Consider the following 21,198-nt stretch of genomic DNA (forward strand, 5'->3'; position numbering starts at 1 on the left):
TGTGTGTGTGTGTGTGTGTGTGTGTGTGTGTGTGTGTGTGTGTGTGTGTGTGTGTGTGTGTGTGTGTGTGTGTGTGTGTGTGTGTGTGTGTGTGTCTGTGTGTGACGGGAAGTACTCAGCTGCATCAGATCAAAGGGAGCGGTCTGAACGTCTGCCTGCTGTCTTCCCGGCTAATTAACCCAACTCTCACACACAAAACACACACACACACACCAAACCACACACACACACACACACACATGTTATGTAGAGGGACACTAATTAGCAAGAGGCCTGTTTTTTTTCTAGACGTGTGTGTGTGTGTGTGTGTGTGTGTGTGTGTGTGTGTGTGTGTGTGTGTGTGTGTGTGTGTGTGTGTGTGTGTGTGTGTGTGTGTGTGTGTGTGTGTGTGTGTGTGTGTGTGTGTGTGTGTGTGTGTGTGTGTGTGTGTGTGTGTGTGTGTGTGTGTGTGTTCACATTAATCATAACAGCACTTTCAATACTCACATTAGCGATCGGGACAGTGACAGTACCATTTCAACAATGATAATGATAATCTGTGTGTGTGTGTGTGTGTGTGTGTGTGTGTGTGTGTGTGTGTGCTGTCCGTGGTGCTGAATGTAGAGACAGCTTTAAAGGGCCCCTATCATCCTCTTCTGCATCAATATATTCCAGGTCTCAGATATATACAGTCTCTGATCAGCCTTGTTTTGTAGAAGACATGGCTGGACATTTGAAGAGGCTACATTCTGCTTTATGGGTTGTCCCTTCCGTATAGAGCCCCTTTAAGGTAACTGAGAGGACCTTACCTCACTTTCTTCCCTGACATTGAAGGAAAACTTACATCTCATTAAGCAGTTTGAACAAGTGGTGGATGTCATTTTTCTGGAGAAGGAGCTAATGATTCCCAGTAGAAACATGATGCATTAACGTCCTGACTCCTGTTTGATTTTAAATATCAGGTGGATCTAATTCACTGTTTGCTAAAGTTTGTCCTGCGTTGAATAATCATGAGTCTCTCTTTAAACTACAAAATGTAAGACATGATTATACGAATATCCAATCATCATATATTTAAAGAAGATTGATTCTACCGCTCTGCTGTAGGGACACTAGTTCTATCGCTCTGCTGTAGGGAGACTAGTTCTACCGCTCTGCTGTAGGGAGACTAGTTCTACCGCTCTGCTGTAGGGAGACTAGTTCTAACGCTCTGCTGTAGGGAGACTAGTTCTACTGCTTTGCTGTAGGGAGACTAGTTCTACCGCTCTGCTGTAGGAAGACTAGTTCTACCGCTCTGCTGTAGGGAGACTAGTTCTACTGCTTTGCTGTAGGGAGACTAGTTCTACCGCTCTGCTGTAGGAAGACTAGTTCTACCGCTCTGCTGTAGGAAGACTAGTTCTACTGCTTTGCTGTAGGGAGACTAGTTCTACCGCTCTGCTGTAGGGAGACTAGTTCTACTGCTTTGCTGTAGGGAGACTAGTTCTACCGCTCTGCTGTAGGAAGACTAGTTCTACCGCTCTGCTGTAGGAAGACTAGTTCTACTGCTTTGCTGTAGGGAGACTAGTTCTACCGCTCTGCTGTAGGAAGACTAGTTCTACTGCTCTGCTGTAGGGAGACTAGTTATACCGTTCTGCTGTAGGGAGACTAGTTCTACCGCTCTGCTGTAGGGAGACTAGTTCTACCGCTCTGCTGTAGGGAGACTAGTTCTACCGCTCTGCTGTAGGGAGACTAGTTCTACCGCTCTGCTGTAGGGAGACTAGTTCTACCGCTCTGCTGTAGGGAGACTAGTTCTACCGCTCTGCTGTAGGGAGACTAGTTCTACCGCTCTGCTGTAGGGAGACTAGTTCTACCGCTCTGCTGTAGGGAGACTAGTTCTACCGCTCTGCTGTAGGGAGACTAGTTCTACCGCTCTGCTGTAGGGAGACTAGTTCTACCGCTCTGCTGTAGGAAGACTAGTTCTACCGCTCTGCTGTAGGGAGACTAGTTCTACCGCTCTGCTGTAGGAAGACTAGTTCTACTGCTCTGCTGTAGGGAGACTAGTTCTACCGCTCTGCTGTAGGGAGACTAGTTCTAACGCTCTGCTGTAGGGAGACTAGTTCTACCGCTCTGCTGTAGGGAGACTAGTTCTACCGCTCTGCTGTAGGGAGACTAGTTCTATCGCTCTGCTGTAGGGAGACTAGTTCTAACGCTCTGCTGTAGGGAGACTAGTTCTAACGCTCTGCTGTATGGAGACTAGTTCTAACGCTCTGCTGTAGGGAGACTAGTTCTATTGCTCTGCTGTAGGGAGACTAGTTCTACCGCTCTGCTGTAGGGAGACTAGTTCTACCGCTCTGCTGTAGGGAGACTAGTTCTACCGCTCTGCTGTAGGGAGACTAGTTCTACCGCTCTGCTGTAGGGAGACTAGTTCTACCGCTCTGCTGTAGGGAGACTAGTTCTACCGCTCTGCTGTAGGGAGACTAGTTCTAACGCTCTGCTGTATGGAGACTAGTTCTACCGCTCTGCTGTATGGAGACTAGTTCTAACGCTCTGCTGTATGGAGACTAGTTCTACCGCTCTGCTGTATGGAGACTAGTTCTACCGCTCTGCTGTAGGGAGACTAGTTCTATCGCTCTGCTGTAGACTGAAAAATAAATGTTCCATATTTTTAATTTTTGAGTTTTAAATGAAAAAAAAAACTGGCAAATTCAAAACAAACAGCTGCTGCCTGCTGGAGTCCAGTGTTTCCATGGCGATACCACTGCCTCCCTCTGTCATGACTGAGCACCAAGAGACGTGTGTGTGTTTGTGTGTGTGTGTGTGTGTGTGTGTGTGTGTGTGTGTGTGTGTGTGTGTGTGTGTGTGTGTGTGTGTGTGTGTGTGTGTGTGTGTGTGTGTGTGTGTGTGTGTGTGTGAGAGAGACAAAACAAAGCTCCCTGTAAAAGTGTTTGCTGCTGTTTCCCCTGCATTCACAATCTCTCTCTCTTCCTCTTTCTCTCTGTTAAGCACACACACACACACACACACACACACACACACACACACAAACACACACACACACACACACGCACACACACACTAATACGTGCTAATAATCTAAAGGTGTTACTTTTTTCCCAACACACCCTGTCTCATCACGTAGATGTGATAATAGCCTCATTTATCACTGTTAAGAAAATTCCCCTGTGTGTGTGTGTGTGTGTGTGTGTGTGTGTGTGTGTGTGTGTGTGTGTGTGTGTGTGTGTGTGTGTGTGTGTGTGTGTGTGTGTGTGTGTGTGTGTGTGTGTGTGTGTGTGTGTGTGTGTGTGTGTGTGTGTGTGTGTGTGTGTGTGTGTGTGTGTGTGTGTGTGTGTGTGTGTGTGTGTGTATCTCCCTCCTTCAAAGCAAGGTCTAACGATGCAGATTACAGAGCACGTTTACTCTCGCTGACGCACAAAACACACACTTACTTGTAGAGGACCTTTTCACATCTGCATGCAAAGACAGACACACACACACACACACACACACACACACACACACACACACACACACACTCAGAGACCAGCAGGCCAATTAAGAAGACTGATGTAGCGCAACAAATTCAATTATAGCTCGTAGCTACTATAATTACGTATGACTAAATTAAAGGAAGGATGGGAAGAGGGGAGGAAGGAAGGAGGCAAGGAGGACTTTCTTAACTGAAATTACTGACTTCAGTTAACATGTTTTTATAATTCATTTTGCTTTGAGTTTATTGTGAGGTTCTTTTACTTTGAAAACTGTAAAGTCTGTTCCTCTGTATTCCTTTGAGGTGCTTTTATTTTGAAGGGCTGTAAGCTGTATTTCTGGTCTTCACATTAGTCTCCTTCATGTTGTTGTTCTCTCATTCCTGAAAACCCTTTTTCTCTTGCGTTCCTGCAGCTTCTCGTTTGTAGTTTTTTATATTTTGTTTCTAAAGTGCTTTTATTTTGAAGGGGTCTGAATGCAGTGTGCAGCAGATAAAAACCCCCCACATATTTTCACATTCAAAAAAACATTCAGTCCAAGTTAATACTTTCTTATCGTGGCAGCATCCACAATGAACTGTCTGTCCTTCCCTCTGAAAAACGGTAACCTGCCAACTCTTTCGTGAACTTCTGCAGCCAAATTGATAAAAAGAGGTCTTGTCAGAATTGGCCTGAAGCTCCGAATAAACAGATTCAATTAAAGCGTCTCCTTCTCGAGTGCTGCAGTATTCAAACAACAGATTTAAAGATGAATCTCCGGTCGTTTGTCTGAGGAAACATTTTGTTTTGATTGTTAGTCTGAGGAGTTTTATTCTGGAGGACGGAGAAGGATGGAGATGGAGGAAGAAGAGGAGGAGGAGAGGAATGTAAATGAAATCAAACTCAGGCTGAGAGAGACGGAGAGGATGAGCCGAGGATTTTGGGGATAAATCATAAAACATGTCAGGATGAAGGAGAGAGAGGAGGGTTTCTAATGGAGGAAGAGGAGGAGGAGAAATGTCAGGAGGAGAAAGGGTGGAGGATGGACGCAGGAGATGATGGAGATAAATGTCACACACACTCACACACCGTTGGCCATCAGGAGTTCAGGGCTCAGTCACAATTTATCTACAACCTCTACATTTTTCATTTTGTTTCAACTTTTTACATTTTTAGTTTCATAAAGTCCAACTCTTACTCGGTCGGTCCACAGAAATGTCCTTTTTGACCTAGACTTCTGAGAATTTGCACAGATGTCAAGTGTGTGTGAAGGTGTGTGTGTGTGTGCATGCACGTTCGACTCCCTCGGCTGCGAGTGTGCACTTTATTTTGCACACTTTTCAGCAATGTAAGCGTATGTTTCCCATACCTAAAAAGCTGAATAAAGTCTGGAGGAGCAGAGATGCTGAGAGACACTGAGAAGAGGGATTATGGGATGTGAGGAGACAGACAAAGGTCAGAGGGATTGTCTCAGAGGAGCTTGAGGAGGAGAAATGGCAAAACAAAGGAAGAAGAGGAGAAGGAGGAGAGGGATTAGAGGAGGAAGGGATGGATGGATGGAGAAGTGGATTTAGTCACGGTGGAATAAAACCAAAGGCAGCGTGGAGGAGAGCAGGGATGAAGGAGGGAGAGGGTGAGGAAGAGGAAGGGGGGATTAGAGTCTCCCCCAGGATTGTAGGTATTGGTTGAGATATTTCAGTTCAGCCGGCGGTCTCCTCTCCCCAAATCCTGACTCCTTTCTCCGTCTATATTTAGAGCGTCAACAAAAGCATTGCATCATCTGCCAACGGTCGCCAGAATCCTCCTGGTCTCCCTCTCCTCCTCTTCTGCTGTAAATAAGTTTGAGGTCTTTACCGAAGGTCAAAGAGAGGAGGAGACGTCTGTAAAGCCGTCAGAGGAGCGCTTGTTTTCCCTACCATTTTCCTGCTGAGTTTATATAATCTCATATCACTTCATAAAGCCAAAAGACATCTGCCTGAAAGTGCTTTACGTCCCTGCAGGATTACACATCCTCTAGCTTTGCAACCGTGGTTTAAATATTTTAAAATCCCCAAAAAACTCTTTAAAAGTTAATAAAACTGGAGCAACAGAAGGGGATTAGAAATGTGCATATAGAAAACCAGGAAGTTAGATTGTAGATATAAATGGAGGATATTAAAAACCATTTGTGAGGAGAATAGATTATTATTATTATTATTATTATGTTATTATTATTGTTATTATTATTGTTATTATTATTATTATTATTATTGTTATTGTTATTATTATTATTATTATTATTATTATTATCATTATTGTTATTATTATTATTATTATTATTATCATTATTATTATTATTATTATTATTATTATCATTATTATTATCATTATTGTTATTATTATTATTATTATCATTATTATTATTATTGTTATTATTATTATTATTATTATTATTATTATTGTTATTATTATTAGTAATAATAATAATAATAATAATAATAATAATTCTTATTCTAATATTTTTTATTCTTATTTTAATTCTTATTTAAATTTGGTTCTGCACCCTTGAATCAAATAATGGAAAACGTCCCCAAATAATTTTAAGGACATAAAAATGGAGCAATAGACGTGGAAACAGGAAGACCATTTTGTAAATATGCATCAAGCTTATTGAAAACTATTCATGAGGAAAAACTTTATTAAGTTCTGACTTGTTGGTGATTTCTGAGGATTATCTTCCATTGTTTCCCTTTAATACAGTGACTCTCATGATGCAGATTTCCTGAATGAAAAGGCTCTTTTCTGCTCAGTAGCGGCACAGTCACACAAATATATAGATTTTGAGATTATTCTTAATTTTTTCAATTTTATTCTTATATTAATTCTTGTTTTTTCTAATATTTCTTTTTACTTTTATCCAGATTTGATTCATATTTGTATTCTTATTTCAAACTTATTTATATTACTTTTTTATTGTTATTATATATTATTTTTATACTTCATTTTACTCTTATTTTACTCTTATATGTACTCCTATTTTAGTCCTATTTCAATCTTATTTTATTAACTGCTCTAATATCATGGTTCATGTGAAATCTGTCAAAATAAGCCGCAATTAACAATATTTTCCAAATTAAGCAGCCTTTATCTCCAAAATCAAACTGCAGGGTCTCTAAATATAGAGAGAGATTTTTCAGCTTCATCGTGACAAATATTCCCCTCAAAAAGTGCAAATTGTTCGTGCTCTGAGAGCCAGATCCTTCATGTCTCCGGCTCGTGTTGATGCTTCTCTAATCACCAGACTTTGCTGCTCATGTTAGCAGAGCGCTAACAATGTCACTTCCTGTTTGCTCGTTGAATCCTGCCAAACCCCTCCAGCAGCCGGAGGAAAGCCCTGCAGACGGCCGTGTAAACCCTCCGTCTTTCATCAAAGCTCTTCACAGCGCTCCTCTTCCTCAGGTTACACTTGGAGATGTTTGGGGGCTCATTAAGATTCCAATTAAGACCCCCCCCCTCCCTTTGCACTTCCTCTCACCTCTTTTTAGCCGTCTCACATCAGAGCTGCAGACAGAGCGCTCATTACGACTCCATTTCTTTTCTCGGACAATCAAGCGTGAAGGTTTCTCTCCTCTCCGTCAGTATGTCATCCCTTCTTCCTCAAACTGCTCCCGTTAGAGAGAATCTGGAGCTGTGTTTGTCGTTGTATTACTTTAATAATGTGGCCGCAGGATGGATGGAAGGACTGCTAACTTATTCGCCAATCAGGGATCAATAAAGGAGGATTTAAGTCGTGAGGATCATACATCTGTGAGGGTTGTACCACTCAGAACCACAGCTGCAGTGACTAGTTCTACCGCTCTGCTGTAGGGAGACTAGTTCTACCGCTCTGCTGTAGGGAGACTAGTTCTAACGCTCTGCTGTAGGGAGACTAGTTCTACCGCTCTGCTGTAGGGAGACTAGTTCTAACGCTCTGCTGTAGGGAGACTAGTTCTACCGCTCTGCTGTAGGGAGTCTAGTTCTACCGCTCTGCTGTAGGGAGACTAGTTCTACCGCTCTGCTGTAGGGAGACTAGTTCTAACGCTCTGCTGTAGGGAGACTAGTTCTATCGCTCTGCTGTAGGGAGACTAGTTCTACCGCTCTGCTGTAGGGAGACTAGTTCTACCGCTCTGCTGTAGGGAGACTAGTTCTAACGCTCTGCTGTAGGGAGACTAGTTCTACCGCTCTGCTGTAGGGAGACTAGTTCTAACGCTCTGCTGTAGGGAGACTAGTTCTACCGCTCTGCTGTAGGGAGACTAGTTCTAACGCTCTGCTGTAGGGAGACTAGTTCTACTGCTCTGCTGTAGGGAGACTAGTTCTACCGCTCTGCTGTAGGGAGACTAGTTCTACCGCTCTGCTGTAGGGAGACTAGTTCTAATGCTCTGCTGTAGGGAGACTAGTTCTACCGCTCTGCTGTAGGGAGACTAGTTCTACCGCTCTGCTGTAGGGAGACTAGTTCTAATGCTCTGCTGTAGGGAGACTAGTTCTACCGCTCTGCTGTAGGGAGACTAGTTCTAACGCTCTGCTGTAGGGAGACTAGTTCTACCCCTCTGCTGTAGGGAGACTAGTTCTAATGCTCTGCTGTAGGGAGACTAGTTCTATCGCTCTGCTGTAGGGAGACTAGTTCTACCGCTCTGCTGTAGGGAGACTAGTTCTATCGCTCTGCTGTAGGGAGACTAGTTCTATCGCTCTGCTGTAGGGAGACTAGTTCTATCGCTCTGCTGTAGGGAGACTAGTTCTACCGCTCTGCTGTAGGGAGACTAGTTCTACCGCTCTGCTGTAGGGAGACTAGTTCTACCGCTCTGCTGTAGGGAGACTAGTTCTACCGCTCTGCTGTAGGGAGACTAGTTCAGTGACATTTACTCCAGCAGGACGCTGTGGAAACAAAGGAGAGTAGTGACTCTTGTAGACATTTCTCTACCCAGTAATAAATAAGAATACAATAAAAATAAGAAAAAATAAAGAATTGAATTTAACAAAAATTAAGAACATTTTTTGAATTTATTAAAATTAATCTAAGAATAAAATAGGAATAAAAAAAAGGATTAAAATGAGAATAAAATAGGACTTTAGTTCAAATAAAAAAGAATAAAATAAGAATACAAAACATTATGAATAAAATAATAATAATACAATCACGAAAAATATTAGAAATGACTAAATCTAAAGGCTGCAACCAACCATTACTTTCATAACCGATCAATATGTTGTTACATATTGCTGACACGAGTTCCTAGAGACAAATGAGACATGTTTTAATGCTTGGTCCGAAAACTCTGTGAATACGTCACTTTACTGAAGCTCTGACTGCTGTTTCTCAGGGACTTTAAGGCACTTTGTTGCAGCAGACACAGATTCAGGGTTTATACCACTACGTTTATTTTGTTTAATAGATCATCTTTTGGTAGTTTTTTCACACAGAGTAGGTCAGGAATTGTCTCTTCTGAGCCTGAATTTAGCCAAAGTTACTCGGAAATGTTCTTTATTACTCCCTGAAATAGACGCTCATAGGCATATAGTGGAAAACATTTAATATTGATAATGAAATATAGTGAATTCAGCTTTATTGAGTTGTGTTTGGGCTTCTCCTGCAGACACAGATTCATGTTTTATACCATTTTGTTTAGCTGTGAGCTTTGTCAGGGTGCTTTTTCATACAGAGCACATATAAGGTATCTATTTTACGCCAGGATTTAACCTCTTAAAATCCCCTAAAATACACTTTCATTGTCAATTTCACAATGCGTTTTGGTTTATTTGACTCTGATTGTGTTCTGTTTTCTCTCCACCTGCAGACACAGATGCATGTCTTATACCATTTAATTTATTTTGTGTCCTCTTTTTTAATTGTGAGCTTGTTCTGGAAGCTGTTTTGGACATTGCATTGCATGTCTGTATCATGATGTCTCCAAAAATGCTCTTCCTCATTCCCCGATAAGAGTAGAAGCAATACATCATCATCATATTACGTAACTCATTTCACTTTGGCTCATGTTGCTCTGGTTGCGTTGGCTTTGATGCATCTCTCTTTTATGCAAACACATCTGTTTATAGACGGGGAGAAAAGGGCAAGATGGGGAGAGGGGGCTGGAGGGAGGGGAGACAGGAGGTCCTGGGGGAGAGAAAGAGAGGAAGAAGAGGTGTGTGAGGAGAATAAAACATGAGGGGAGAAACATCAACGATGAGAGGAGGAAGAGAGAGGAGAGAAAAGGGGTTTAACAAAAATAAATATCTGAGCAGAAAGAGGGGGAGAAAGTGGGAGTAAAAGATGGAGGGGAGCATTACAGGATGAATGAAGAGGAGAGAGGTGAGGAAGGATTAGAGAGCCTAACAGAGAGGCAGATACAGAGGTGAAGCAGATTTGTAGTCTGAGATCATCTGACTCTAAATGAGTGACTGCAACACCAGTCTGCAGGAGTGAGTGGTTATGGATGTGTTTCAGCTTCAGTTCTGCAGGAAGTGGCAGACGTGCACGTAAAAGCACAAGAGATGAACTTAAAGGAGGAAAGAGAGAGTAAAATAAGTCTACAGATGAAGGGGACGAGGGAAAGATGAAGGGAGCGTGTGTGCAGAAGAGATCACACTTACTAAAGGGTTTAAATGAACTTTTTCAAATTGCTTTTATTTTATGTGTTTGGTGCATTTTCAGAACTAAACTCATAGGCTCGATAAAGAATAGTGTGCTCTAGTAAATGATATGATTTACTTTTGATTATTTGTGCAGGAAAATCATAGGAGAGGAGAGTCATGCATTGCCTCGTTTTACTACAATATACATAGCAATACACCCTTAATTCTAAAGGCTATAATTTAAAGTTGAATTCATGAGCTTGGAGCACTTTTAGGACAACATTCAGAGGTAAAAACACTGGAGGTAGAAAATAAGAAGAGGGGAGTTTCTAGAGGAAATGTTCAGGAGGATAAAATCAGTAAAGCTTTGGCTCCTCTGGCCTCGGCGCTCTGCTGCAGCGGCACACGTTCTGCTTATTCCTCTCCTCCTGCTGCAGAGAGTATAACGTTGCTGCTGATGCATGGGCTTCATTAAAAAGAGCATAATGGGAATTTACACTTCCCTCCTGTAAGGACTTACACGACCCAGAATGCATTACCACAGAGGATTCTAGCACGTCGATGCACCGTAAAGACACTCAGACAAAACCATTAGGATAAAGTAGAGCTGCAACTCGAGAGGCAAATCTAAGATTATTTCTCAAAAAGGATGTCATCATGATGTCGATGATGTCATCATTTTTGCATGCAACAAATGCACATCGTTTCTTTGTGTACTAGGGCTGCAGCTAACATGTATTTCTACTCATTTTAATCTGCTAATTAATTTCTTGATGAACCGATTGCTCATAAAAAGTCAGAAAATATTGGAAAAAGACCAAAATACGTGGAAATAATTTGAATCGACTTTTCAATAAGTTGCAAAACCTAAAAGGTGTCAGATAAATGCAAACTAGGCAAGAAAAGCAGAAGAATAGACAATAAAACCGAGGAAAAGAGGCCTGTGAGAATATCTCTGATGTTGTGTTCATGGACAGTGAGGTAGAAGAGCTCTCTGAATCATGTCGGCTTTAGAGAACGGAGGAGGAGATCTGACGGTGGGTTTGACAGGAAGTCATTATGTCGCTCAGGGACAAGTCCATCAAAGTCTCCTGCAGAGAGTCTACCTGCAGCTGCTGGGGGAGCTTCTATATTTAAAGCGTGGCACAAAATACTGATATGAACCTCAAATTAACTTCCCAGGTGGAGCACTGGATTACATGGTGAATCCAAATGGGCGTTACATTGCCCTCTCTGTGGCCTTTATAGTCATTACTTCTTCTTCCTGAACTCCGCAGAACCCGTGATTCTGCATGTTGTCTCACATCTCAGAGGAAATTGAACCTCTCCAAACTCCTCAGGTGGAGCGCTGAGAGATTACAGCCGCTGCAGGTGGTGTCAGGCTGCTCCTACTGTGTGTGTGTGTGTGTGTGTGTGTGTGTGTGTGTGTGTGTGTGTGTGTGGTGTGTGTGTGTGTGTGTGTGTGTGTGTGTGTGTGTGTGTGTGTGTGTGTGTGTGTGTGTGTGTGTGTGTGTGTGCTGCAGAAAAACACTCCACTTGATTGCATGGAAATATCTGCAAATCAAAGCAGCTGTGGGGAAGCTGTGTGCACGTGCATGCTCTCTGCAGAGGAGTTGTGCATAAAGGAGTTAACTGAGTTTGAAGAAGATGCTGATCCTCTGCTCTGACTGTAAACAGACACATCACAGTTTAAAAAATGCAGGAGGAGAGGGGTGGGGGGCCGGGGGGTGCCGAGGGAAAACAAGCGAGGGAAAGCAATGAGTCGGAAAGAGGGGAGCGATAAGAATTATGAGGAGAAGCGAGTTCAAGATGGGAGGTTTTTTATTTCCCAGGGAGGGAAACAAGAGGCAGAAAATAGAGCAGAACATTTGAGGCTGAGACGTGCGGGTTTTCTGAAGAGCAGAGATAAGAAAGACTGAGCGGAGACAAAGAGATACCAGCGGAAACATGAGGTGTAAGAAAAAGGAAAGTGTGGCGTGTTCAGGCTGCAGGGAAATTAGGTGAGGAGGAAATGACTGTATCTGCAGTGCCGTGGAGCGTTGTAGAGCCGTCAGCACAAATTCCCCCTCACTATGCAGATCTTGAATGCATCTGCATCCCAGCCTCTGCAGGATTAATCCTCAGAATGGGACGGGGTCCGACCTGCGGGCCGAGCAGATCCCTATCACTGCAGGAAGGATTTCGGGACAGAAGCTGCTGCTCTCTCTGGTAAACCTCGGAGAAATAATAACTCCTGCAAACAAGCTCAGCAAAGTTTCCCCTCAGATAAATAAGAAGTTATTATCTCCAAGCCCCCCGAGGTCCGACTGCTTTATTTAATATTACTAACAAGTGCTTCCACAGACTGCGCAGCATGTCTCCTAACGAGGACAAACTCAATTAGCAAACAGCAGCACTGCAGCTTTTGGATTTTACTCCAACTTCTCGTGTGTCTTTTATTGCACATTTTATTCTCATGTTTATATAAATGGATTTTTCTGGTGGGGGATTTCTTCCTTTAACTTCTTATATTGATATAAATATGTATTTATTGCACATTATTACTTTGTTACGATACAAATTCAAATCTATATTTTTATGGCAGATTTACGTTTAATTCCCATTTCTTATATAAATATATTTGTTATCTTATATTGGACATTATTTTATCAAACTTCTATCAATTTACATTAATATCTTTATGTTATATTTATTTATATTCATGATTTCTTGGTTTTGTGAAGAAAACCTTTTTTTAATGTATTTCTCTTTTATTATATTTCATTTCTAAGTGAAGCAACTGTACCAAAACTCATTTGCTGTTGTTGATAAAGACAGTAAAAGCATGCATTCAAAGTGAACTTATTAAGGAAACTTTATTATAATTTGTACATTATTGATTAAACCTTAAATCCTAAAACCTAGAAAACCTCTGCTGAAGCAACGACTGATTTATTGACGCTTGTTTTCTCCCGCTGTCAGAGGAGCTTCATCAGCAGCTGACAGATAAAGGAACACTTTGTCACTCTGTGCTTTAAAGCCTCCGACAGCTTTCATTATCTCCACCGTCCAAAAAACTGAACCTGAGTTATTTAAATTTATCTGCAGAGATAGTTCAGCTGCACGGCAGCAACCTGTACGCAGTAATAATATGAGGATTAAAATACTTATACAAGCATAAGATAAAAAGTAAACACGTGCAATTAAATATAAGATCAAATAAAAAAATGTTTTATTTAAGATTAAAAAGTTGAGGTAATAAAAATACAAATATTTAAATAAACATAAGAAGTTAAAGTAAAAATGTGCAATAGAATAAAATAAATCTAAATATTACAAGTAAGTTATTAAATGTGCAATACAAATTTAAATAAATGACAAATATTTACAAAAACAAATGAAGTTAAAGTAAGAATGCACATAACAAATATTAAAATGAAGCAAAATTATGACTTTTCTCCCCGAAATGTCTAACTAAATTCTCATTGCGACACAGATTTCTCTCCAAATGTAATATTTTTGCACTCGTCACTCTTTCTCTCAAGCGTGTGAACTCCACAGGATGTGTGTGTTTAGCCGCAGTGTGTTTTTGCCCTTTTGAGTGTTTTTAAGGTCCATTTTAAATACCAACTTCAGTGAGTCATTTATTCCTGTCTGCTTCGTCAGAGCTGCGGGAGCACAGCAGCAGGTGTGTTTCTGCAGACTCTGAGAGACGCTGATGGACGTGCACACAGTTAAAGGGGTGCAGATTAGTTCCTCTACCTACGTTCAGCCCAGGATAAGCCTCCTCTCAGTGTTAGAGCCTCTTGTCTTGGTAATACCTTCATAAATACAGCGTGTGGTGAAAGCATGTAATCCCCGTGAACATTACATCCCCACATTGTTCTGATGCATTTCTGTTGCTTTATTTCCCCCGCAGTGTGGGATTAAAGTTCCAACCCTTGAAGATGAACAGAATATGTCCCCTTTACGTTTATAAAATCCCTTGTTTTGTGTTTATTGCAGAACTGTTGATATTCCTCATTCTGACTAACTCTTTTCTGTCTTCCTTTCCTCTCTTTTTCCTCCAGACTGCAGGATGAATCCCATGACACAGCTGTACTACAAGAAGGTGAGTGAAACACACACACACACACACACACAGTCACACTCTCTTGTAGAGTCTCTGCACACCTCTGCACAAAGGTAGGTATACAAGAAAAAACACCCAAAATAAAAACCTTTCTCAGTGTTTTGTGCTGTTGAGGAATCAAAAATCCTCCTTTAGTGTAACTCCTTCCTCCTCTGATTCACTTTAACATGTTCTAAGTAATTACTTCCCTTTTTGATGACAGATGACTCCGTTTTAAATTAAACATCCCCTACTGCGTGAAATCTGCAGAGTTGAATTTCAGCGGGCAAACACACGGCTTATTTATTTGACCCATAATCCGGTTTAAGCCCTCAAACAAACAGTGAGAATTAAATATTTGCACTTTTATCTACATGGCTCTGGGACGGCAATGTCAAACTGAGTCATAAAACTCTTGACTGACAGTTTAACTGAACTTTACCGATGAAATGAACGTTTTTCCTGCATAATTTGCTTCTATTTCCCAAACGTTCCCTGATATTGCAGCTCTTCCTTATTCGCATTAGCCCGATCAGTCACCGTCACCTGCTCCAGACTCTTTATTTCATTAATGCACTCATTAAATACGTGCTGCATGATGAAGCACCTCCGCTCGTTTCCCCTGGAGCTCAATATAAATACTGATGTAATAATACGTCTGACAGGAGGGAAAATGCTCCTTAACCTTAATTATAGTCACATCCAACCTCAGACTTTTACTTAATTAAGGTTTCTATACTTCCCAATGACAGAGTAATAATAAAAAACATTGAAGATACTTTCCATATTTCCATTTTCTGCTATTTTATTCTTCTACTCCACTAAATCTCAGAGGTAAATACTGACATTTGCACCGATTTATTTAATCAAATCAACACCCAAGGAGGCAGGAGTCATGCTGTGATAATGGGGGTTTCTTTCTGCTTATTTTTCAGTATTTTACCCAATTTATTCTGTGCATTTGAAACGTTTCTGTGTCTGTTTCAGGCGACATATTCGCCGTACCGCGACCGCATCCCGCTGCAGATCGTGCGGGCGGAGGTGGAGCTGTCTGCGGAGGAGAGGGCCTACCTCACCGCCGTGGAGAAAGGTGCGTTTCACAAAGATCACAGGGCAGTTCCTTTCATATTGGAGGTGTGAAATGACAGGAGCATCGAACCACAGGTCGCCTTTTTCAAAACATTCACTTTTTAGATCAAATTTAAACTTTAAACTTTAAACAACATCCAAATCCTCGTCTCAGATCTGGATGAGGGTGATAAAAATAGCTCTTGTTTATTTATTCTGTATTTTAAAATATTATTCATTCATTCATTTATTTATTATCAGTCAATATCTACTAATGATGTGGAAGAACACTGACAGAAATACCTCAAATGTAACTTTTTTCCTCCATAAAATTCAATTTCAGTGATCTGAGTGTGTGTGTAGGATCTGAATCTCACCTGTGTGTCCTCCCCCCTCTTCAGGTGACTATGCTGGGGTGAAGCACGCCCTGCGGGAGGCCGAGGTCTACTACAACATGGACGTGAACTGCCTGGACCCGCTGGGCCGCAGCGCGCTGCTCATCGCCATCGAGAACGAGAACCTGGAGATCATGGAGCTGCTGCTGGACCACGGCATCCACACCGGGGACGCCCTGCTCTACGCCATCCGCAAGGAGGTGGTGGGCGCCGTGGAGCTGCTGCTGAGCCACCGGAGGCCAAGCGGGGAGAAGCAGGTGTGTGTGAGAGTGTGAGGATGTAGTCTGTGGGTGTGTGTGTGTGTGTCGTAGTTACCTGCAAGGATGCATGTATCCAGGTGCATCTATACAGGTTTATTCATCTGTGTGTGTGTGTGTGTGTGTGTGTTTCTGTGTGTGTGTGTGTGTGTGTGTGTGTGTGTGAGATAATGAGAGGTACGTCCATTCACTGTAACGCTCACTCTCCACACTCTGCTGAGAGGATGAAAATGAAACAGCTCGTTCATAGACACACCGTGAAACAGGATTAGAGACAGACACTGTGTGTTTGTCTGCCGCCTGTGTGTGTGTGTGTGTGTGTGTGTGTTGCACAGTGTGAGAGAACTAGAGGGAGTACAGACAGACGAGGAAACAGGCTCTTCTTCCTCATTTTCCTCTTCCTCTTGTTTTTCCTCTTCTACATTAATTCCTTGACATCACCATGGCAACCAACCCCTTGGCCGGGAGCAGAGGATTGTGGGATATTTGTATTTGGTCGGCGCTCGGCTGGAAGAGTTCCTCTTTTCCGCCTTTAATATAATTCCGTCTCTGGTGATTAAAGCGCTGCAGAAACAAATGATGAATTCTATTGAAATGATTAAGAATGAAATGATGATAATAATAATACAGGATAAATAAACAAGACCTTTTCATCATCGTCATCCAGACATGAGAGGAGGATTTGGATGTTGGTTATTCATATTTAAAGGTAATTAAACGTTCACTCACATTTCAGAAAGACTTTAGAATTTAGAAAAAATAATCAATGTTTTTTTTTTTTTAAATCCCAATTTTGAAGAAAAGTCAGACATTTTGGGAAAAAGATGATAATGTTGAAGAAAATTCTGAAACAAAATCTGAAGTCTGAAAAGAAATCAAAAGAAAAAAAAACTGGGAGAAAAAGTGTGAATTTTTGAATTTGGGTAAATGTGTAAAGGTTGAGAGTGAAAGAGTGTGTGTTAAAACATCTGTCCTGTGTGTGTGTGTGTGTGTGTGTGTGTGTGTGTGTGTGTGTGTGTGTGTGTGTGTGTGTGTGTGTGTGTGTGTGTGTGTGTGTGTGTGTGTGTGTGTGTGTGTGTGTGTGTGTGTGTGTGTGTGTGTGTGTGTGTGTGTGTGTGTGTGTGTGTGTGTGTGTGTGTGTGTGTGTGTGTGTGTGTGTGTGTGTGTGTGTGTGTGTGTGTGTGTGTGTGTGTGAGTGTGTGTGTTTGAGAGACAGAGAGGTAGAGTCGATGCCTTTTATCTTCACCCATCGAGCAAATCTGTTGACCTTTCTGCCGTCGCTCTCCATCTGCCTCACTCTGACTCCCCCCCCGCTCTTCCTCTTCCAGCTGCTCCCTTCAAGAATAACCTTGAATAAAACATAAAAATGACAGAGAATTATATTAAAAGAACAAGAGAAGTTAAGATTTAAAAAGAAGAAGAATAACAAATGTTAAATTACAGATAAAATAGAATACGTTGAAACATCAACTCAGAAGAAGAGTTGCATGAATGAAGGAGGAAGAAACAGAGCCGAATGAAAACAGTGCAGGAACTTAGGAGAGAGGAAAGGAAGGAATCGGGGAAGAGGAGCTTCAGGAGGGGAGTTAGGAGGGTGCAGACGAGGAGAGGTTCTGCCGCCTCGCTCTCACACTCCCCTTTGAAGTGTGTGAAAGAAAGATAAATTGAGTCCAAGAACGTCTGTGCTTGTTCTGATCTGGATGCACTCTGATCGGTGTGGATGTGGATACAGTCGCTTTTATTCATGACATTTGGTAGAGAGGTGAAGTTTGGGCCAGGGAAGAACACTTTGAATTATGGAGAGGATCTGAATTCACGAGGCGGATACAAGCATTGGTTTTCCCTTTCATTAACACTGCAAGAGCTTGGCTTTTGGGAGGTCTGCGATCACTGAGGGCCTTTTTTTAACATTTAAAAGAACATTTCTGTATTTATTTTACCAGAAAACTGAATAGTAAAACAAAATAAACCAAACTATATTCTGAGTATTAATTTACAAAATGTTGATTTGCACTTTTGCAAACCTTTTAATAAGACACACCAGAGGACATATACCCTGTTTTGTTTCCCTTTACCTTTCACGGGTTATTGAAAAGCTAATTGAAAAGCAAATTGAAAAGCGCTTTGGGTTGAAGTCCTAAAACAAAAACAGCTTTCTTTCAAATCAGGAAAGAAGACAACAAAAATACTCATTTCATAAAGTATAACACATGCTAGTTTGTGTTAGAGTTTATATCCATCTAGAGCCGCTCTGAGTAGAAACACATGTTGAGTTAAATTATTAAATTGATCTTGTTAGGAACTCACTATCAGCTCTGATTAGAAACCACAGGGTCTCCTTTAATATGCAGCGAGCAGGTTAGCTTAGCTTAGCATAGTGAGTGGAAACGGTAGGAAACTGCTAGCATAGATCTGTCAAAAGGTAACAAAACAAACCAGCTCATAATAAGCAAACAATATCACGTATATAGGTTTTATTACTCGGTATCAAAAGACACTCAAGCCCTGATTATTTCTGACAAAAAAGAGGATAAGTGTGCTTCCTAAAATGTAGTTTCTAGGTTTAATTATCCCGGGAGTGTTGGGACCATGTCTGATTTTCCTCTGGTCTTTTTTGCATTTAGTCTCATTTAAAAAATAATTCATGCATTTCACATTTTTGTCTTTGCTATTTGTTAATATATTATCTTACATTTTGGAGCAATATTGCATAGGTGTCTTAACCTGGTTAACGCTGCATTACAGAAAAGGGATGTCATGTTCTTTATTTAGCACGCTGTTTTAATACTTGCCTTCATCCTGTTGATTATTATATCCAAATTACTGATGATTATTGATCAGAATAGTATGTAAATATGTTCCACAGTCGTTTCACTATTTATATCATGTAAACATCAGGATATATGACTTTCTTCGTGTCTAGTAAGGATAACTATTCACGTGTTTGGAGGCCTCTGATAAAATGTCCAGGAGAAACAAGAAAAAGTGAAATTATCTCCGTGTGCTTTTCCTTTATTTCTTATGTGGGTCAGTTCTGGTGGGAGTGTATTCAGAGCGTTCTCCTCAGCAGCTGCGGGAGGAGGCGAGGAAATATTAAGATGCATAAAAAATCTACTCCTTTTTAAAGTAAAAGGTGTGTGTGTGTGTGTGTGTGTTTGCGCGTGTGTGTGACACCCAGCTGCTTCACACATCTTCTCACGGCAGGGAAAAGGCAGCAAGTAGAAAGAGGGAGAAGGAGAGAGAGATCAGATGAGGAGAAACAGGTTTTGGCAGCGGAGAGAAAAATAAACACAAATGGCGGGAGGTCAGACGAGGAGAGAGAGGGAGAGAAGAGGGTGTGAAGGAGGAGAGAAGAGGAGGAAGAGTGAGAGACTTCTTCCTGCGAGAGATTAGAGTCCACGTGTTTTCCTCTTCCTCCTCTTGTATTATTTTTGTGATTGCAGCGATACAGAAAATACAAAAAAATATCAAAACTGAAAAATACTTAATTGTTAAATCTATTTTAAAAAGTAAGATATACAATTAAAATGACGAAAATATATGAAAATATTAAATGAATAAAAAGAAGATATTATTTAATTTGATTCATAATTTAAATGAAATGATTGAAAATTCTTTTTTTAATGATTGAATTTTTTTATTTTAGAAAGTTGATTAATATTGCGCAATATTTCAAATGATTCTCTCTACTTCTAGTCTATTCCCCTTTCCTTTTTCTGTGTGTAATTATGACTTATATTAGTTGTAAAGACTTTTTGTGATGAGATCTAATAACATTTTAAAGAAAGAAACTTTTAGAATAAAATAAAATAGATTTTTTTGTTATTTAATGACGTTTATTTTTCCTACGATGTAATCTTAATAAATACATTTCCTCAGGTTCCCTCGCTGATGATGGACAGCCAGTTCTCAGAGTTCACCCCCGACATAACTCCCATCATGCTCGCTGCTCACACCAACAACTACGAGATCATCAAGCTCCTGGTGGCGCGGAAGGTGAGCAGCTGCAATAAAAAGAGAGCAGATTTCTTAAATATTATTTGTAATGGATTCGTCTTTAATGATGTGTTGTTGTTTCTACAGGTGACGATCCCCAGACCCCACCAGATCCGCTGCGACTGTGTGGAGTGTGTGTCCAGCTCAGAGGTGACGCGTTATCTGCTAAATAAATCCTGCTTACCTTTGCATTGAAGGACTTAAAATATGAATGAGTGTCTCCTCTGTTGTGTTGCAGGTGGACAGTCTGCGGCACTCCAGGTCTCGTCTGAACATCTACAAAGCCCTGGCCTCCCCCTCCCTCATCGCTCTGTCCAGTGAAGACCCCATCCTCACCGCCTTCAGGCTGGGCTGGGAGCTTAAAGAGCTCAGCAAGGTAAAGATGACCACAAAACAAGACGTTTGTTTCAGATCCTGCAGGAAAAGAAGTTTGCACCAACTCTTCTTGAGGGAGGCTACAGTTCAGGGACGTGTCAGTGACGTATTTGGACCAGGAAAAGCCTGATTTGTGCACGTTTGAATCCCCACACAAACACAGAAATTGCTAAAGGAAAGTATCTTGCACCGGGAGCCTGCAGCAGAATCCAATATCATTTATAAAATACATTCCCCTCCACTGTCTCCTGCTCTTCTGCGAGTGCTTTCCACTTGTCCTTCTTCTACAAGTTTAAGCACTCTTGTGAATCCCTATGTATGTGGGATTTAAATAACAAAACAACTGAAGAGTCAGCTGCCTTAATAACCGATCAATTATTCGGTAGTTTGTCATGCAAAACATCTGGAAAATGCAGGAGAATTAATGTGAGTAGTGAGGAGATTAAACCAGGGAACACACAGGAGATACGCTCAGTATTCAGATCTCAGTAAAGCTAAGAATATAAACTTTATTTCTGACTTCTCTAAGTGAGATGTTGAGCAGCGCTGCAAACATTAGAGTCAGTTATGAGCTTTTGAAACCAGAGATATAAACATCTATCCTCCTCTTAAACCCTCGCTGTGTTTCCTCCCCAGGTGGAGAACGAGTTCCGCCAGGAGTACGAAGAGCTGTCGCAGCAGTGCAAGCGCTTCGCCAAAGACCTGCTGGACCAGGCCCGGAGCTCCAGAGAGCTGGAGACCATCCTGAACCACCGGGACAACGACCAAAGCGAGGAGCTGGACCCGCGGCAGTGCCACGACCTCGCCAAGCTCAAGCTCGCCATCAAGTACCACCAGAAGGAGGTAGGACCCCGGCTTTAGGTCAAAGGGCGCTGCTTTAGTCTTAGAGCTTCCAGATTCAGTTTTGGAAGCTTTAAGGTCCTGAAGGTGGGACAGGGATATGAAATCCTGCTGAAACTTGGGAGTTTTCATGGAAAAGTTGACAATTTTGGGAGAGAGCTTCCTCTCCT

General features: G+C 41.5%; 1 protein-coding gene across 1 annotated transcript in view; it reads left to right on the top strand.

The window, feature by feature from the left end:
- The window catches only part of trpc5a (transient receptor potential cation channel, subfamily C, member 5a), a 74,506-nt gene that overhangs the window by 19,253 nt on the left and 34,055 nt on the right, over positions 1 to 21,198 (top strand). Inside the window, exons 2-8 of the mRNA XM_063901031.1 lie at positions 14,057 to 14,097; positions 15,085 to 15,187; positions 15,567 to 15,817; positions 19,697 to 19,813; positions 19,901 to 19,963; positions 20,052 to 20,189; positions 20,825 to 21,031. Of these exons, the coding sequence (XP_063757101.1) occupies positions 14,065 to 14,097; positions 15,085 to 15,187; positions 15,567 to 15,817; positions 19,697 to 19,813; positions 19,901 to 19,963; positions 20,052 to 20,189; positions 20,825 to 21,031 (912 nt within the window). The 5' untranslated portion in view covers positions 14,057 to 14,064. The remainder of the gene's footprint in view (positions 1 to 14,056; positions 14,098 to 15,084; positions 15,188 to 15,566; positions 15,818 to 19,696; positions 19,814 to 19,900; positions 19,964 to 20,051; positions 20,190 to 20,824; positions 21,032 to 21,198) is intronic.

The sequence above is a fragment of the Eleginops maclovinus genome, chromosome 14, assembly GCF_036324505.1.
Source record: "Eleginops maclovinus isolate JMC-PN-2008 ecotype Puerto Natales chromosome 14, JC_Emac_rtc_rv5, whole genome shotgun sequence".
NCBI lineage: Eukaryota > Metazoa > Chordata > Actinopteri > Perciformes > Eleginopidae > Eleginops > Eleginops maclovinus.